This window comes from Eschscholzia californica, unplaced genomic scaffold, assembly GCF_041429995.1.
Source record: "Eschscholzia californica isolate CP2 unplaced genomic scaffold, dmEscCali1.0.p SCAF_6, whole genome shotgun sequence".
Classification (NCBI taxonomy): domain Eukaryota; kingdom Viridiplantae; phylum Streptophyta; class Magnoliopsida; order Ranunculales; family Papaveraceae; genus Eschscholzia; species Eschscholzia californica.
In genome coordinates, this window is record NW_028238483.1 from 4,107,813 (window position 1) to 4,127,961 (window position 20,149).

The 20,149-nt window shown below is 38.6% G+C and overlaps 1 protein-coding gene across 2 annotated transcripts; it reads right to left on the reverse strand.

The window, feature by feature from the left end:
* Positions 1–1,933: 1,933 nt before the first annotated feature.
* LOC147530904 (uncharacterized) lies at positions 1,934–7,626 on the reverse strand. Of its 2 annotated transcripts, none has more exons than XM_086651021.1 (5): positions 7,207–7,626; positions 5,219–5,290; positions 5,008–5,090; positions 2,162–2,364; positions 1,934–2,089 (listed from the first exon to the last, which is right to left on the reverse strand). In XM_086651021.1, the coding sequence occupies exons 1-5, from the start codon at positions 7,425–7,427 to the stop codon at positions 2,051–2,053; spliced, it is 618 nt and encodes a 205-aa protein (XP_086507147.1). In that variant the 5' UTR covers positions 7,428–7,626; the 3' UTR covers positions 1,934–2,050. The 2 variants fall into 2 exon arrangements, with proteins under 2 accessions (XP_086507147.1, XP_086507148.1); XM_086651022.1 differs by lacking the exon at positions 1,934–2,089 and adding an exon at positions 3,701–3,888 and having other exon boundaries at positions 2,105–2,364; positions 7,207–7,533.
* Between the last annotated feature and the right edge of the window lie 12,523 nt (positions 7,627–20,149).

Sequence of the window (20,149 nt, forward strand, 5' to 3'; positions counted from 1 at the left end):
AGGAGAGGGTTCTAGGAATCAAACTCATCGAGTTATGTCTGACCAATGTAACCGATCAAACCCACGTACAATTGTATGTGGTGAATTATAATAAAGAAGTTGTTCTCCGTGGATGTAGGTCTTGAGTATTCGACCGAACCACGTTAAATTATCGTGTCTTTTACTTCATGTTCATATCTCCGATTATTATATAATCGTGAATTTAACAGTATTAGCTACTAAACAATTTTAGTTTCGAATAAAAATTTATTTTTTTATTAGTGACCGGCGCCTGACCGACCGATATCCGGTTTGCCCAACTATCAAAATGATCACGGAAGGGCACTTTGTTGAAAAAAAAACTAAATTGTCCGCCCGTTTTGTCCGGATGTCCAAGTGGACACTTAGGACTTGTGTCCGTTCTGCCCAGAACGGTTGAGTTAGTGTCCGTTTCCCGCTCGTCCGAACCGATTCCCACCCCTACCCTATCCCTCCCTTAACAATAAAAATAGGAAAACTGTCCATTCACCACAATAACCACTAAAGTTACTTTAAAACCCTAATTTGTTTACGTTCTATTCAAGATTAACTTCTTTCTCCACCTTGATAAACTTGTTTAAACTCTAATTCCAACTAAATAGAAAACAAACAAGATAGAGAAGTCGCAAATTTTGGTAGTAATATCTTTCTGAAGTGAGTCACATTCTCATCTTTTTTCTTAAACGTCAAAGAAGATAAAATATGATTTTTCTTTTTCTGTTCTCATCTTATTCAAATTAGCTAAAGGTACGCGACATAGTAAACTTTTTTTCTTTTTCTTGAAACTTGCGACATAGTAAACTGAAATATTGTTTTTAAATTCTTCATAAAAATAATTCTACTATTTATGTTAGGTGCAAAAATGTTATGAAGAGATATTTGAAGCGAAAAATTGTGGATGAATTTGTTATTATTTTTTACTTAAATGTGCCCCCACATCACAAAAATCCTGGCTTCGCCAAGGCTTGCGGCTACCTATTCCGCTTAACAAGTAGATAATGTCATAGTGGTTGTGTTTTTTCTTTTATTGGAGTCCTATCCTAATTACAACCGGAATAACATACCATGTGTTTTAGTACGGGGATTTGGAAAGAAAAGAGCGTTGAACTCGAAAAGGGAAATGTTAAGTGTACGAAAGATCTTGACGTTGTTTTTTTTTTTAAATCTTGACTTAATTTGTGATATGCTGATTCACTCAGCAAAAAATGGTACAGATCGTATTCAAACTTTGAATTCTTTTATCCTTTAGCAGAGTTGAATCATTATATCAAAAACTAAATAAAAATGTTTTGTGCACATAGCACAGAGAGACTCGGAAATGCTAAACCCGATGTATTATGATTACTATATTTTTTGGGCGGAGAGAAAGGAGGGGACAACATCCACCCCGTATAGAGATTTCATCCTAATTTGGGAGTCCATGTTTATTTTAATGTCCTCATTTACTTTAAAACCAAATTCTAATCACACACGGTCTGAGTTTTTGTAATACCGCTGTAATTTTTGTATCATTTCAATATACGAGGGTATAACCCGTGCCCGTCGGGCACGGACAATCCTATCAAATGCGTCACTTGAGGTGATCTATACGTGCCCCACATTGCAACCATAGACGCCCCTTAAAGGCTAAAGTTTTAACGGATCCATATGTAAATGGGGCGCCTACAACAATAATACGGGTGCCTTTAAGTCTTGCCAAAGAAAAACGGGAACTTCGAAAAGATTTCTTTCTTATTATCTCAACCCTTGGTTGATATTTAGTCAAATCTGAACCCTCAAACTTTAGTAGAGTAAATCATAACCATTAGAGACAAACATAAGAGAAAAAATCTTAGTCTTTAGGAGGAGGGAGAAAAATACCCTCCTTTATTATATAAATAATTTTTTGCATAGTAAAAAAAAAAAACGGATCATAGAAAGAACTTAAGAAATTAAGGGATAATTGTGCTGTTATCACTGCTTATTATATTCCAAACTATAACCAGAATCATTTACATCAAATCCTGCTTAGTGTTTCTTTGACAGGAACAGGCTAAAAGAGCTCCTCTACTTCCTGCTTTAATTCGTCCACCTATTTTACAATTAATTAAAATAATTAAAAATTTATTGGCAAGATTAGGGTTTATTTTGTAAACTATACTACCTTATGAATTATATCTTCTGTTAATCGAGCTTCCTTTTCAACCCTTTCTGACACCCTTTCTACAAACAAAGTTGCCTTCTTGATTTTTCCATCACCTGGAATTTCATCTGCTAACTTCTTTGACAATTTTTCCGTCTCACTGGCTACCTTCTCAACCGTTTCTGCTACAATTTCCACCACTTCTATCACCTTTTCCATCTCTCCTGTAAAACAACACAGAAAAACATTACCATTTTATTCCAGTCACTGCATTGTCTTAGACTCTTAGTTAGGTGTGATAAAATTAGTGTTGAATTTCAATTTAGCCCTCAGTTTGTGACCAACTAGAAAATTTGACTTCGTATTTGTCTAAAATTTAAAAATGGCTCCCAAATTGTTTACACTTTATTCCAAGAGTGATTCCTCCAATATTATTTCTCTTTTTATCTTCGTTAGAAAGAAGATCATTGGCAAACGTTCGGTTGGCTGACCATACACCATCAATCTCATCATAAAAAAATATTCTCCTCCGACCACCATCATCTCCTTCACTATCCCTTTCACAATCGTCCTTCACCTCCGCCCATCCATCTCTACTATGTTCTCTCTCCTTCTCTCGAAGATTTACCTTTGGTGAGATCATTCGGAAATTTGATTTCCATATTTGAAACATTTTGATTCCCTAACCACGGTGCCTGAGATGCGTCCGACTTCCTTTGGAAAATTATAAGAAGATCCCCTTTCGATTGTACCTGTTGCGGCAGAAGAAGTTTCCACGAAATCCCTACCGTTTCTTTCTTACTTCAATAACAAAGGGTTGCCATTCCTCGAGTACTAGTATTTCTTTCACTACGTTGAACCGGTAATCTTGATGATGAAGTCGAATTTAGTGAATCTTCAAGAGTATCTTTAAGCTACATCTGCACCCCAATAAAATTAGGTTTTTTCGCATCGGAGAAAGTAAGTAAAATTAGGGTTTTTATCAGTTGAATTCCAGGAGCTATGGGTGGTGCTAGGGACGGATTCAGATTTTTCACTTAGGGGGTGCGAATTTATATACCTAAGAATTTTCTTTTTTTGCAAACACAATAATTAATAAAATACTTATATTCATTAATTATATTAATACATCAACGATTACAAACGCAATTGATTTACGAGAGTTTGTATTTTGAAATGTTCGCATAATCGACTTATTGTCAATTTCATTGAAAACTTCTATTTCAATAAAGACTACTAAACTATCATTCAGCCACACATCACTCATCTTATTTCTTAAGCGTGTTTTAACTAGATTCATAGCTGAAAAAACTCTTTCAACAGAGGCAGTTGCAACCGACAAAGTTAGTGCTAAAGTGATAAGCAAATAAACTAAATGATACGCTTTATCCCCGTTAGTTTTCACCAATATTCTAGCAAGACCTCCAATTCCATCTAAATTTGAGAAATCATTATTCTGCCTCATATCGTAAATGTAGTTATCAAGCTGGGAACTAAGTAGCATAGTGTTAAGACTACTGAAATCTAACGGATAAAATTCAGCAAGACACGTCAACTTACTTTTGTCGAAAAGGGTAAAACCTCTAGATGGACTCAAACATGTCATACAACGGAGCGACTCGATGTTCTTCTCAGTGTAATGAGATTTAATTCTTGAACTTGCATATCAATAACGGTATTGAAAATCTCCACTTGATAGTGACAAAAGCTTGTAATTTGTTGTGCATTCCTCCTGCTTCTCCCTTGAACTATGTACGAACCATTAAGATCAACAACTTCAATATTATGTTTTTCACAAAAAGTAGAAACATCCCAAACCAATGATGACCACCTATGGTCTCGTACATATTGGATTCTAGCTTTTGAATTTAGGATAGTTAAATTCATTAATTTCAAAAATAAAATAAAAATGTATGAATTTGGATTCGAACCTAGAACCTCAAGTTCACTCGTCCACAAGACCACACCGTCAATACCACTAGCTGCACACTAACTTTTTTTATCTTTATACGTGCATAATTCGATATACAGTTAAAACACACACACACACACATATGTATATATATATATATATATATATATATATATATATATATATATATATATACATATATATTTGTAAAAGAATATAAAATGCACGAGGAGAGACTCAAACTCATGATATATATATATATATACATATATTTGTAAAAGAATATAAAATGCACGAGGAGAGACTTAAACTCATGACCTTTCCGTCATGATGACTTGTAACCCATGTCTTAACCACTAAGCCAAAACCTTCTTCATGTCGTTTGTATACATCATTAGATACATAATCACATATACCTATATATGTATATACATAAAAAACATTACTACTACTACATTTTTTTCAGGATGATTCAGGGGTGGCCGCACCCCCCTCGCACCCCCATAGATCCGTCCCTTGGTGGTGCCTTGAGATTCTCACCTTATGAAGGTGATTTACTGAATATGTGGGTTTGGGAACGTAGTGTTTAGGCCATACAAAGAGAGAGAAATATGGAAATTGTGGTGGTGGTAAGGGGAAGAAGAATAGTGAGGTTTTAAGAAGAAAAAACACTTAGGATGCAACTGACAATGGTAGGTTGGTTGTTGTCGGCTACAGTTTCCGGTGGCACAATTCGACGAACAAGAGAAAGATAAGATGGAGCAAAAAATACTTTTCGAATTGGGTAAAAATAAAATTGATTATTAAAATTGACAGAGAGAGACTAAGAATTAGTCTTAAGAGCCAAATCAGAATGCTAGACAAATATGAAACCAAATTCTCATGGACAAATTAGAATCAAATCATAACATAAAGGACTCTATCATCTTGGAACCAAGGGCAAGAGATGAATTACCTTCTACTTTTATCAATTTCTCCCATTTTGCCTTCCAAAAGGGTAAAACTAGAGTTAATATTGCCCCTAAAATCCATTTTGTCCTACATAAATACAACAAATGTGTCCTAATTACGCGAGAACGGAAGTGAAGAAGCAGTAGAGTAAAAAGGGTAGGGCCAACTCGAACTCTGACTTCTTAAATTAAGAAACATAGGAAGGAATAACTTACCATGATGGAGAATTCGGTTTAAGCTGAGAAGGAGCTATTGGTTTTTTAACGTCGTTGGCGATTTCCTTTCGTCTGCAAATATTGAACCGGAATAGAATAATTAATAAGTTGAAAAATTTCAAAAGCACTCACCACTTCTATTATATACACTTACATCAAAGGTATTTTTTGTGAAGTCAAAAGAGATGTGAAAATAATGTTGTTGGGCTTTAAGGCCATGTCTTGTTGGGCTATAGGCCCGGTTCTGTTATTGTTTGAGTGGGCGGTTATCGAGCTTATCACATCTATGATGTATCAAGTGCCAAATGTAACGACATACGTATATCGTAGTCGACTTCCAAAAAAAAAAAAAAAAAAAAAAGATATGTGAAAATATGGTGAGTGTGCTTAACATTTTCCAAAAAACTTCCAACAAGAACTGCAGACACCCTAGCTTTGTCTTTAGGCAGGCCACACCAATTGACTTCTTGGGGGTGCAGATAGAACTCCCATGCCTATGTCCAATTCATGTTACTGATTATGACATTTACAATTTTTCTTATTTGTGCTCTAATGTGAAAAAAATGAACCGAAAAATAACATGAGTTTACAATGAGTAATGAACTCAACGGACTCTTTTGGAAATTTAAATAATTCACTGTCTAAAAATACTATAAATTAGTAAAGGAAATGCAATTTTGTACCAACAATTAAGAGAAGGTGAAATTAAACGACGACACGTTAATACTTGCAATTTTTTATTAAAAGCGTGTTTTACGAATGCTATATGCAAATTTTTATCTAAAAGCATTTTTGATGAATGTTATAGCTTTTGGATCATGCATCTAATCTATAAATAGATTTGATGGCTGGACGTTTGATTAGTTTAAAAATAAAATTGTATCCATTGGAAATGTTGTTATACCAACCAAACATATGAAGATTATAATACGGTGCTAGATACGATTAAGGTCGATAAAATTTGTGATTTGTTTATGAGATTAGTTGAGCTCATTTGGTTAAGCATGAGATTTGGTAGTCGGGTCTTGCAAACTTTGTAGGTAAGAATCAATATATAATGTACATTTTTAATTGTAAATTGTTTTGCAAATATATAACATAGTAGCAAAAACCTTCAACAAAAAAAAAAAAAAAAAACATAGTAGCAAAAAAAATTTCTTAATAAATAAAAGATTAAGAGATTCGAACCTGGCCCCCTGATCTTAGAAGTGGGGGTCTTACCAACAAGCTATAATAGTTACTCCATTAACAATTTCACTACTCTTCTATAATTAGGTTGCAGAGACTGAAAACTATAATACCCTCTTAAACGTGACCCCCTTGGCCCCGAGGCCTGAAGCGAGACTGTGCCTGTTTTGGCCTCAGAGCAGGTCCTGAACCTAAGATATTATGTCTAGGTCTTGTTTGACTAATAGTTTTTACCATGTTTCAACAAAAAAAAAAAGTAATTTTGACCCGTTTTTGTTGGAAAAAAAATGTACTACGGAAGAAAGAGATTTAACAAAAACTAAACTTGGAGATGGGCTAGATGCCCGTACAGGTCCTTGGACACACTTAGTTTCACAAACTTACTTTTACTTCTTGGTTTAAGATTTGGATAATTTCTGATATCTTCTTGTTCTTTTGATCAACATCTTCATGTTCATACTTTTACAGTGACCCTCTCAAGAATCTACATCTTCCCATTAAATGCAAGCAACTCAAATGGCTCTATAGACCATTAACTAAGACTCTTTAGGTTAGTAACTTGGGACTCTCTAAATTATTACATAATGAATAATATAATTCTAATAATTCCTTGCTCTCTAAATTTTCCGTGACTTAAATCCATAACTATTCATAATTCAAATCAGTATTTCTAACCGTTTCCCTTCAATAATATCAGTTTAGGTTATTCACGTAAAGTACATGAAGTAATTTGACCATTGAGCCTGAATAGGGATCCAAATTTGTAAGAAATAAGAAAAAGAATCTCTGGATGAACTTACGAGGTTCTAATAGAATGATCACTATGGCATATCAGTTGATCGTGATCATCAGTATACAAAGATCGTAACCCTTGATTTACATGGAAACCATACTTATGCTTAGGTATAGGAATATCTACCCAGATTCGGGGAACCGAAGAGTCAAAACCAGATCTATATCGAGTGACATTAAGGAAGAAATTACCAAGATTGTAAGGGGAGAATGATTTTCTTGTTGCCATAGATAAAGCTAGAAAGAGAGAGAGAGAATGAAAGATTGGTATTTCAATTTGGTAAGGAGTTATATTGGTGTGTGTGTATAAAGAGATATAGGTAAAATTATGTATTAAGGTTGAGGCTAGTTGAAGTTGGCTTTACTTAATCCTTTAGCAAAAATTAATTAAACACGTTTTGGAATGTTTTTTTTTGTTTGGTAAATACGTTTTAGAATGTTAGCAGCACGACAATGTTTTAATGTGTTTTGTTTTTTAGTGTTGCGTGAGAGGAAGTTTTTGGGATTTCTTTTACGAAATTTGTTAACATTAGTTTCTATTGCGTCATTAAGTTTGCTTGCAAGTTAGGTTTTATTTTTTAGTAGTTATATCTTACATTCATATTTCCCTACAAGTTATGTTATCGGAATATTGTTTGAAGATGTAGAGTACATACTAAATTGCTCTAACTTGTGGACAATATTTGCCCTGCTGGCGCCTAGGTCTTCCGCTTCTATATCATTTCTGTTAATTGTTATGTACTTATGTTTTTTTTATGTACTTATGAGAAGGTATAACTATTAAGTTAAGAATCCTATGCATACGTGGGTATGAAATCAACCGAATGGTTGAGGTGTACAACAAACCAAATTTCATCAACTGGGGACATGCATGAAGAATGAGTCAAGATGGACCAAGTCCCATAAACAGATTAGATATTTAAAGTTATTTTTATTTGTATCTATTTTTTCCCTTTGTAACAACTTAGATTAGTACTTATCCTTAGCCTTTGCAATCTTCCTTATATAAATTGAAGAAGCCAAACCACTGGACTAAGGACTAATTGGTTGTGTTCTACATAATAATTTTTCTTCTCTCTTATTTAAAATTCAATTTCTTTTTAAGTTAATGGCAAAGTGATTCAAACACTGCTTCCGCAACTGAGACGGTCGGTCAACCTCATTCTATGGCTCGATCTAGCGATCCTTATGCGATATATCCATCTAACAGTCCGTCAATGATTTACTTTTAGCACATCCTTGGCCAGTGATAAGTACGGTCCATTGGAAAGGGGTGTGAGAATGGCTCCCACTGCCAAACACAAACTCGGTTTTGTCATTGGCACCATTCCCGAGCCAATCGATTCGAATGCCCTTTACATTTGGAAACGTTGTGATACACTCGTTAGTAGTTGGATTATGAATTCAGTTTCTTCTGAAATACGGAGTAGCGTTATGTATGCAGATTCTTCGCAGACCATTTGGATGGATTTAAAAGAGCGATTTGCTCAATCTAATTCTCCAAAAAATTTACCAACTATGCCAAGCTATTAGTCATTTGAAGCAAGAAGGAGATAGTGTATCTCTTTATTTCACAAAACTGAAAACTCTATGGGATGAACTAGATTCAATTAATGTGTCTCAAGCATGCATATGTGGTGCAGGAAAAGTTACACTTGAGTTTGCTCAACAAATAAGAGCAATGAAATTTTTACATGGACTTCATGCATGATAAGTATTCAACTATTCGAAGTTAAATTTTATTAAAGGATCTGTTACCTCTACTCACGAGGATGCATAACCTTGTTAAGCAAGAAGAACAACAACAAAGTATTACCATGAATTCTGGTGTTCACATAGAAGCCGCGGCCTTTCGTATGAATCGTCGTGAGTATCGCCCCACTCAATCAAATAATCAAGGATTCCGTCAAACACAATCTAGGATCAAAAGATCCGGTCCCTTTTGTGATAATTGTAAAGTACATGGTCATTTGAATGAAAAGTGTTTCAAGATTATTGGTTATCCACCTAACTACTTGAAGAAAGATTGAAATTCAAGAGCATTAGCAACAACAACTAATTGCTCGACCCCAATCGAGCACCACGGGGGTGTAGACGGTAAAATGTCTTCGGGTCGGAAAGTCTGACAGTTAACGGGTCAACGGTCAAAAGTCTTGTCGGGTCGGGTCGGATGCTTCAGGGACCAGCTACGTGTCGAAAAGAACCTGCACACAAAAAGAGAGAAGAGATCGTGAAGCCTCTGGGACACCGGGATGGTAACGGCCTAAGGGGGCTCCGATGGTCAAGTCAGATAATCGATCAAATATAAATAAAGTGAAAATGGGCGATAGGGAGGTAACCGTCGTCGGAGTGCTTAGGTGTCGCGGCTCATGGAGTTGTCAGAACAGATCCCCACAGTAGTGATATACTTACTGTAATGAAGAGGGTGAAGGTAATGATGTATTGTCGTTAACTTGCTGGTCGTAAGTGGGACTCGCGATAAGGTGCTGGTCGTAAAGGGATCAACAATAAGATGCTGGTCGTAAGTGGATCGGACGGTGAGGATCGTTGGATGGATGATGACGATACGCCTAGCGTCTTATCGCTAGGTGAGTGGTGCGATAAGGAGGTGGCCGTATTAGGATGGTGATACGGCCAGCTAGTTACTGCGAGATAGTGTTACGACCAGCTAGTTACTGCTCAATTCAGGACTACCAAGCTCTTATCCCCCAACTTCTAAGACGATGAGTCAGAGACTTTGGAAGAGTGAAGAGCTCTTTGAGAGGCTTATCGAAGAGGATGGTAGTAAAAATGGATTGGATTACCCGAGTATTACGGTCGAATATTGGATGCCCTTGTCTGAGTGCTGCTTCTCGTATTTATAGTGGTGGAGGGGGATTGCCTTGATGACGACCATCTAGTAACCGACGTATTTATTCTGTGTCATTACTCCTTAGAGATACGTTAAGGGCTAGGGGATCTGACCATCAGATGAGTATTCGAATCTCTCGAGGAACGGCCAGGATGTTACCGCGTGTGCGGTAAGCTACTGGCCGGTAACGCCCGCCTTTAAGTGGAAGATGCGGAATATTCACCATTAGGGCGGTTATGGATTGCGCAATAACCTTCTAACCGTCAAATAGCTTGGTACCAGGAGGTGGCTATCGCGTGACACGTGTCAGATATGCTTAGTGTTAAGCGGGTATGGATCTGGTGATCATACTAGCGACTTGGGCCGTTACCAGGCCTTCATATCGAGCTTCGCGGATTTTATCCTTACGAAGCGGTTGTTCTTAAATTCTACGGGCACCTCGTGGGGCGGATATTTGCCCATACAATTTTCCCCCCACTCTCTAAGTCCGGATGCAGAGTTAGGGAGTAGTGAGGTATGACCGTTTCAGCGGAAAATTGCGCGTCTCGATCATATTTTACTAGTAGGAGTGCCACTTTGCATCGTAGCGATGGCTGTTTCGAGGTTGAGTGTCGTGCTCGTATTATTGAGGTGCCGATAGGTTTCAGATACTTGGTCTGATAGAATCGCGGGAGGATTCGTTTGACGAAAAAGTGGTCGCGAAGAGGGGTGCCATGTGAAAAAATAAAATATTTCGGGAGTCAGTAGTAAGTTGTTGGGCGTCGGGCGCCATGGGGGCGCCCGGAGCGCGGAAAAGGCGCTCCTGCGCGCCCGTACACAAGAGCGCGTCACGTGGCGCGCGCTGGGCGTTTGGGATACGGCCAGCGCTCTCCTGCGCGGGCGCACAGGAGCGCGCCGTCTAGACGGCCAGCTACTTCTTGGGCGCTCGTCTTCCGGACGGCCAGCTCCTTTCTGCACGCTAGTTGTTCGGACGGGCAGTGGCCTGTTGCACCTTGTTTGGACGATCAGATCTCTTCGCTCTATTTTGTCCGGGCGTTACCCACTCGTTTCCCGCGTATGTCCCAGATATGCCTTGGGTCCTCGGGACGCCTATGTTCTTCGCGTATTACTGTTCAAATGTATTTGCGCGAAAGATTACCTCGCGGGAAGGAGTTGGGGGTACCCCTTGGGTTGGACCCTATAAAATGAGGTGAAAGACCATTGTTTCACTTGCCATTTGGAGCTTGGAGAGAGATTCTGGGGATTCTTTACCTTGATAAGGTATTTTTCTCTTTCCTACTTGATTTTGTTGAGTTATTTGATTGAAATTTAGTGTTCTTCAATTGTTCTTGATTCGTTCTTGAATGTTCATAGCGTTTGATCTTCTAAGTTACTTTCCTTATTTGTTGGCATGTGTTTTTGAGATTCATACCGTGAGTTGGTTATTGTTAGTTTAGATACCTTGATTGAATTGTTGCTATGCTCGATACTTTGAGTGAGTTACTGCTAGGCTTGATACCTTGAGTGAGTTACTGCTAGGCTTGATACCTTGAGTGAGTTACTGTTAGGTTTGATACCTTGATTGAACTATCACTAAGCTTGATTAACTGACTGCACACACCAAGCTAATTATTGCACACCAAGCCAACTATTGCTCACTTCCTTAGCCTGACTTAGTCGTTGTAGGATCTGAAACCTTGTCCATTTTCCATACAGACTTTGCCTTCTGAGATGAGTCACCGTCAGCACGGTAGTTCCTCTGGTCCGACTCATGCGCAAAAACCTTCTGAATTTAGACGGATGTTGGCGCAAAAACGCGCATCCTTGAAGCGCTTATCTGAAAACCCGACCTCCACTATTACGGAGGAGGGACTTCAGAATGTAAGATTCATGTATAACATTCCCGACTCTATAGAGCTCAGGCTTCCTCAACCCGACGAGCTAATTGACGAAGATCATGGCGGCTGGAGCACACTGTACACGACTCCTTTCTCCATGGGGTTTAGATTCCCCATCCCCCGCTTTGTTCACGGGGTCTTAGATCATTACGAGATAGCTCCTTCGCAGCTCATGTCTGGCGCGTGGAGGCTTTTGTTGTGTTTGGAAGTGTTGGCCTACCTACAAAGCGTAGATCTCTCAGAGAGCGATGTCCTCCGCTTCTACCACTTGGCGAGTCACTCTAGGGACAAGGGTCGGTATGGCATCAAGCCGCGAAAACCTGGTGTTCTTCTGATCTCTGGTTTGCCGGATACCGACCGAAAGTGGAAAACCAATTATTTTCTTGCACGTGGTGACCTGGTGTTCGGTGACCGGGGGATAGGTCAGATTCCTTCTCGTTGGCAAAACGCCCTTAAGTATGTTACCATTTATTTTGAGTACGCCATGTATGTTGTTGCCTAATGTTGTATCATCTTTTTGACAGATTGTACGTTTAACAATCAGAACGTTGTGAAGCTTCGTGGCTGGAAAGAGAGGATTTCCCAGCTGCTCGAACGTCGTGACCCAAAGAGAAGTAGCTTTCCTTCTGTCCCATTCTCTTATTTCAAGTACTCCTCTGTGGGATTTTGTCCCTTGTAGAACTTTGATTAGTCAAGTTCCTCCTCCTGCTGCAGCTGTTGAGATACGGAGTGCGCTTCATCATTCCCAAATGGTGTTTGGCGCGCCGATCTTATTCTCACCTCCTGCAGCGAGTACAGAGTCTTTTTCGTCGTCAGAAATGGTGGGTTCCGGCTACATTCCTGGTGCTTATGCGGACATCCGGAAGTAGGGGTGGGAATTCTACCCGAAAGCCCGATACCCGTCACGTTTACCCGCGCCCGACAATGTCCATGGACGCCCGCGCCTGAAGATGGGTTCTACCCGCCCAGCCCGATGATTTTTCATGAGCGGGCTCGGGTGAAAAGCTCTGCCCGCCACCCCGCCCATACCCGAGCCCGATATGCTCACTCGACGGGTGTCTATAGATGCCAATCACTTTGAGTGTCGATTATACTTCACTATAAAGCCCAAAGTAGATTTAAGGTTTCTCCCAAGATATATAAACTACACATTGAAGCAACCCTAATAGTTTACCACATTGAATCTGAAAAATTCAGTAGCATAGAGAGAGAGAAAAAGAATCTACGTTGTCTCTCTAGCCGTTTCTCTCTTATTTACTAGACCTTCTTGTGCCTACCTTCTTCTCTATTAAATAAGTTATTGGGATCATCTGATGAGACATGAAAATGTCCCATCTGAATCTCTTAACTCGGGTTAGTTAGTCCAATTCGAGCCTTTACTCTCATAAATTGCTTGTTTCTCTTACTCAGGTGTCTTCTAAAGAATTGAGCACAGAAAACGGATAAAATCGGGAGAAATACACACTTGAGGGCATTTTGGTCATTTCAAGGTTAGGGTATTCTGGAAATTTTAGTACTCGATTGAAAAGAAGAGTTCATGACAAACTCAGAGGCGAAAACGGAAGTCAAATCGGAGTCCGGATGAATAAATTAGAGCAAGTCAAAGTTCGGGTCAAATTTGGTATACTAAAAGTCAAGAGGGATACGTGGCATGCATCCGGCAAGAAATCGAATGGACCAGGGAATGTGCGGGCTACTTTCTGTCACGTCCAGAGGTACACCAAGCTATACGCGTGACCCGGACACCCCAACCCGACTCGATGACGTCAGCTGACGTCATCGTCATCTTCTTCCTTTTATTAGAACCGAAGCTGTTCTAATTTTCTTCAAACCAAGATTTTTCAAACAGAGAAAGTTTCTCTATAGAAACCGAGAGAGAAAAGGAAAGAAAAGAGAAAAGGAAAGAAAAGAGAAGAAAGGAAAGAAGAGAAGAGATAACCGAGAGGATATACTCCGTTATAAGAAGAGAGAGGGGGAAGTGAAAAAGATAGCTCGGTTTTGGGGAGCTCACGGCTGAACCATTAATCATCTTCTCTCGGCTGGGATATCTCTCCAGAACTCAAGTAAAGATAAAAACAGAGTACAAAGAGAGATAGAACAGTAGAGATTACAGAGAAAGAAGAGAGAGATTGTAGAGAGATCATCTCTCACGACCAAAAAGAAAAACCGAGTTAGAGAGAGAAACAGAGAAGGAGATCATCAATCTATCAACATCATCATCCATCTTTCATCTTCATCTTCTGAATTTCTCTTAGTGACAGAGAGAAATTAAGAGGGGGTCTCGGGTTAAACAGAAACGAAAAGAAAGAAGAACAGAGACAGAGGTTAGAGAGAGAAAGAAACAAAGATAGAAAACCGTGGAGAGATCATCATCATCATCATCTACCTTTCTTCTTCTTCTTCTGTTTGTAATTTTTCCTTTTTGTGAGAGAGAGAGAGATATTATAGAGGAAGACAGAAAGATTGTAGAGAGAGAGAGAGAGATTAACAGTGAGATTATTTCTTTCGGTTTTAAGGAAATTTTAAATTGTTTCAATCTTATTTCTGGTTAAATAAGTTCAAGAGATAGAAAAGAAAAGTTAGAGAGAGTTTATAAAGAAGAAACAGAAAGTGTAGAGAGAGAAAGAGAATTGGAGAAGGTGAGAAAACAGGTGAGAAAATTATTTTCTCACAGGGAAAATATTTCCGGGAAGACGAGAAAATCGTTTTCCCAGAGGGCGCGTTTGGCAGAGCAGTGGAAAATCAGAAGGAAATCACTTCCCTAAGGCTCTGTTTGGCTGGAAAATTTAGTAAGAAATCCAACTTTTCTACTTTTCTTTCCTTTTTCCATATATTTAAGCTTCCATCCTTTATCATGAAGAACTAATTTTCTATCTAGGGTTTTAGATGAAGTTTCGATAATTATTTCAATGATAAATTTATTACAGTTTTTATTATTTTAACGATAATATCTTCCGGGTTTTTAGACCATCCATGGACTGAAAACCTGAGTTATACAAAGAACAATCGAATTAGACCAAATTAATTTGTCCTTAGAATTGTTAGGAAAACGGATTCAGAAAACCCTAGGCTATCCCCCATTTGAGTTCCTTGTATCATTTGTAATTATTTTCTTTCCGTAGTTTTATTTTAATATTTTATTTATTTTATTTTAAAAACCAAAACCAAATCATTTTACAATCTTATTACTTCCTAATTTTAGAATAGGTTTGACTAGTCTCTGAGGAACGAACCGGACTTACCGGAATTATCACTTGACGCCCGTATACTTGCGGGTGGTGACCTATTTAGGGTAACCTTTTAGGCCCATCATCATCTTCCATCTCTATGTAGTGGTCAAATTTTAAGATTATTTTGATGTGAAGGAAGAACAAAGAAGAACTAATGAAACATACAAAGACAAGAAAAAAATGGAAGACAACCAAGTCTCATGTTTGCATATATAAATCTATATCAGTTGTTGATTTCTTATGTTACGAAATCTGAGTATTTCTTTCATTCTTGATTTATAAGTTTTGTAAAGATTTGGTATCAATTTGTTTAGAGAAGCTTATTTGGACAATATAAAATTTCTAGAGTTTCCTGATCTGGAAGAAAAATATCAGATAAAGAAACCCGATGCCCGATTTGCCCGATGCTTTAGTGGGCTTGGGCGGGCTTTGATCATAGGAGATTTCAGAAAAGCCCGCCCGAATCCGTCCGAGAACCCGAGTGGGCAGAGGAGAAACTTACCCGACCCGCCCGATTCCCACCCCTATCCGGAAGGGTGGCCAGAGGAAGAGGTCCAAGGCAGAAACCGGTTCGAGTTCTCTTCCACATTCTTCTTCTTCTGCTCCTATTACCGAGGAGGCCCCAGCTTCGGAGCTAGTTTACTCGGCGATACCCCTATCTGGGTCTTCTGGTGGGGTTCCCGTGTGGAGGCATCATCCTTCTGCTTCTCCCTTTAATGGTTCCACTTTTTTGTCTACTAGAGGGGAGCAGCTGCTTTCTTCTGTGGATCATCAGAAGTTCCTTGCTTATGGTCCCTACGGAGGTGCGGACTATGATGTTTCGCACCAATACCAGGTATTTGCCTCTTATTCAAGTTGCAGCTATTTCTGGTTATGTTTACATGCTATTCTTCGTTTTGGATCTTGGTAGGCTCTCATGGCATCGACTTCCTCCCGCCGTCACTTGAGCGAGAGTGTGGACCGAGTTGCGGATTTGACAGGATCATTCTCCCAGTTGCAGACTCGTTACGACAGCCAGGCAGTTTCGTTTCAGGAGCAGGGTGACAGGCTGCGTGTCCGAGAGAGAGAGCTGGAGGATCTTCGGGGGCAGTACACCGTGATGAAGCGTGAAGCGACGTACAACCAACAACTAGTTGACGATTTTCCCCGTGAGAGGGATCAGATTGCGACTGACGCGACGTTACGGACCCGTGCAGACTTAATCGTCGAGTACCGCGAGAATGGGCCCGACGGATGGGATATAGATGATAACATAGAGGCCTGGCGGGTCCGTCACGAGGAGCTCCTGGCAGAGCAGCGGGCGAGAGAGATGACGATAGATATGGACGAGGTGATGAGGGGCAGTGATGCAATTGGAGGTGGTTCGCCTCATTAGTGCTTTCCTTTACTTGACTTGTTAGAAATACTATGTGTGTTGTTGATTTCCTTTCTATATTGACGAACTATATGTAGTCGTCGTGTGTCGTCAGGCGTTCAGCCCTTTTGTTTGGACGACACGCGTCAGATATATGTCGTTGTTGACTTTTGGTTTAGCTAGACTTCTAGATTTGTATTTTAACGGTTCAAGTGAACCCAGTAGATTTCTTTGAGACTCTTCCTTTAAGGATACATTGCTATGTGATAAGTGAACCCACTAGATTTCTTTGAGACTCTTCCTTTAAGGATACATTGCTATGTGATGAGACATGAAAATGTCTCATCTGAATCTCTTAACTCGGGTTAGTTAGTCACTTTCGAGCGGTTACTCTAATGATTTTCCTAATTCTCTTACTCAGGTGGTTTCTATGCAATTGAGCACGGAAAATGGTTAAAAATGAGAGAAAGACGAACAAAAGGGTAGATCAATGGTACGGATGAACATGTGGTACACTGTTGGGAAGCATTACATGGCGCACGGGATTTGTTATGACACTTGATTTGGTACTTCATGCATTAAAGCTTCAATGCTCCCGAGACGATCTAACGGATGTGAGTAAGGGATGCGTGGATCAACAAGTTAATGAGTGGCTTCTTCATTTTCTTTGATGGACCGTCTTGTAGCAAAATTTAGCTAGGGTGAGCAATCACGTATGGGCAGCAAAATCTACACACGGTCAAATCTCTTTTCTCTTATCCTCTCACTTTATTTTGGTAACTACTCCCTCCGTCCCATTTTGTTTGGTTGTTATTCCTTTTATGGATGTCCCAAAATGTTTGTTAACTTTCCTTATATAACATTCATTTAATTACTAATGTGATGACATTTTCAAAACTACCCTTTACTTTTAATTAGTTCCACACTTCTACCAATGTTATTTCCAAGTAATATTATACATTAAATAGGGATAATTTGGTAAATTAATTTTAGTCATCAACATTAATTAAGTTTTCTTAATATGTTCAACTTCCCAAAACTACAAACAATATGGGACGGAGGGAGTACTAAATTTGTTTTTGAATTGTATTTGGAAACTACTGAGTTAATTAAGCCTATCTTTAGAGAGATAAAGAGATTTGTTTCTCTTCTTATCTGTTCTTCAAATCAAGAGAAGAAAAAAAAAAGGAAACCCAGAAAAGATATATGAAACATTACAGTAGAGAGATAACTGAGAGATTTCTGCTAAGAGAAAGAAATCAAGGGATTGGATTCGTGAGAATCATTGAAAGATTGAAGACCAGATTATATAGAAGGAGAGATTGATGGAAAGAGCTGTGATTTTCGTGGGGATTCTAGAACAGAGAGTAACAGATTGAGAAATATATTTCAGAGCTTGATTTCTTTCTATAGAGTGACTGAAGGAGATTTCTTTGAAGATTGAAACTGATCTTATTGATTAGAGAAGATAATGGGGAAAGATTGATTCAGTCTTCCCTCTCTCTCTTATCTCATATTATTTTGGAAACTATTAAGTGGTTCTCTAGAGAGAAGGAAAGAAATTTAAATCCAAAGATAGAGAGAGAAAGAGATTTGATTGAGTTTTATTAAGGGATGGCCGGAAATCTATTCGAAAATGGGAAGAAAGAAATAAGAGCTGGAGATATTTTAGAGAGAGAGAGGGCTCTCGGTTAAAGGAAGATAGAGGAAGATAACAGAGAGAGCTGAAGATTGAACAGGAAAAATCAAGAAAGATCTCGGCTCCAGCTGTAGAGAGAGAAAGGAAGAAGGAAAGAATGGATTTTTATTTCTCTTCTTATTCTATAAAGACAGAGAAAGAGAACATGGTGATTATCTCATCTTGGGGGGATCATCTCTCTAGCTCAATTAGAACAGGAAAAAATTCAGAGAGAGAGACCATCATCTATCTTCTTCTTTTACAGCATTTCTTTTAGTGACAGAGAGGAATTAAAATAACAGAGAGAGAGAGAGAGAGATGAGCAGAGATTCAAAGTTGAAAAAGTGGAGTAATGTCATTTAATTTATTTTCAATCCTTCTTCTTCTATTTCCTTTCTTTTTGTGAGAGAAAGAGAGATTAATAGAGAGAGAGAGAGAGAGGGAGTTAGAGAAAGTGAGAAATAGAGACTTCATCACATTCTTCATCTCTTCTTTTCTTTGTGAGAGAGAAAAGAGAATTTTGTAGAAAGAGAGACTTGTAACAAAGAGTTGAAATCAGAAAGGAGGATTAGAATCTGATTTGGTGAAGTATTTCTGATCTTTGTTTTTTTTATCTCTTGTGTTTGATTTCTTTATTGTAGTCATGAATCTCTAAGCCTTCATCTAGAGTGGAAGATGAAACCCCATACTTGATTAAATACTTTTTCTTTCATCTTTTCATGATTTTCTCGATTGGTGTTTAGTTGTAGACAAAAATAGCCTTATTCGATTTCTTCGACTAATAACATGTTCTTCATTAGTTATTCTTTTAATTTGATATGTCATGTTTAGAAAATCTTCTTTAATGATATATGCTTAATGATTGATAATCAATAGTTGAATTGATATTATATTTTAATCGAAATAGGTTTAGCTATCTAGTTAGTGAATATGTTCTTTTGAGAAGATAAATCTTCCGATATTTGGATAATAGTAATTTACCAAATGTTGAGTTATAAGGTCAGAAATCATGATTTAGTTAAGGAGAATTTGTTTATCATAGTTTGAGGTAGATCCAGAAAACTTTGATTTCTCCCCCATTTGAGTTCATTTTTATTGTTTGTTTTATTATTTTATTATTTCATCACCAAAATCAAATTGATTTCAGAAGCAAAACCGTGTAACTTCTAAGTCTTAGAATAGATTGACTTAGTCTCTGAGGAACGAACCGGTCTTACCGGAACTATTACATGACGCCCGTATACTTGCGGGTTGTGACCTATTTAGGGTAACCTTCTAGGCTCATCACTATGGTTATGTACCTGTTGTTTTTCTTCTTAGTTGAGTGGTTATGCTTATGTAGGGAAGACGACTAGCGCCTTATTGCGTTTAGGCGTCGGCCAACAACTTACTGTCTCATCTTGGATGGATTACCAATCCTAATTTATACAAGTGATACGGCCAGCACCTTACTGTGTTAAGGTGACGACTAGCAGCTTGTCGTCCCAACTTGAATGGATTATGAATTCTAAGTTACATACGGGATACGGCCAGCACCTTACCGTGTTCAGGTGACGGCTAACAGCTTGTTGTCCCAACTTGAATGGATTACAAATCTTAACTTATATCAGAGATACGGCCAGCACCTTATTGTGTTCAGGTGACGGCCAGCTGCTTGTTGTCCCAACTTGAATGGATTATAAATCCTAACTTATATACGGGAAACGGCCATCACCTTACTGTGTTCAGGTGACGGCTAGCAGCTTGTTGTCCCAACTTAAATGGATTACAAATCCTAACTTATATCAGGGATACGGCCGGCACCTTATTGTGTTCAGGTGACGGCTAGCAGCTTGTTGTCCCAACTTGAATGGATTACAAATCCTAACTTATATCAGGGATACGCCCAACACCTTACTGTGTTCAGGTGACGGCTAGCAGCTCGTTGTCCCAACTTGAATGGATTACAAATCCTAACTTAT

Coding starts and splice junctions, on each gene's coding strand:
- LOC147530904 (XM_086651021.1), bottom strand. CDS start 7,427: ATGGCAACAAGAAAATCATTCTCCCCTTACAATCTTGGTAATTTCTTC. Junction 5,091..5,218: donor AAACCGAATTCTCCATCATG/GTAAGTTATTCC, acceptor GTATTTATGTAG/GACAAAATGGATTTTAGGGG. Junction 2,090..2,161: donor CAGAAGATATAATTCATAAG/GTAGTATAGTTT, acceptor ATTGTAAAATAG/GTGGACGAATTAAAGCAGGA.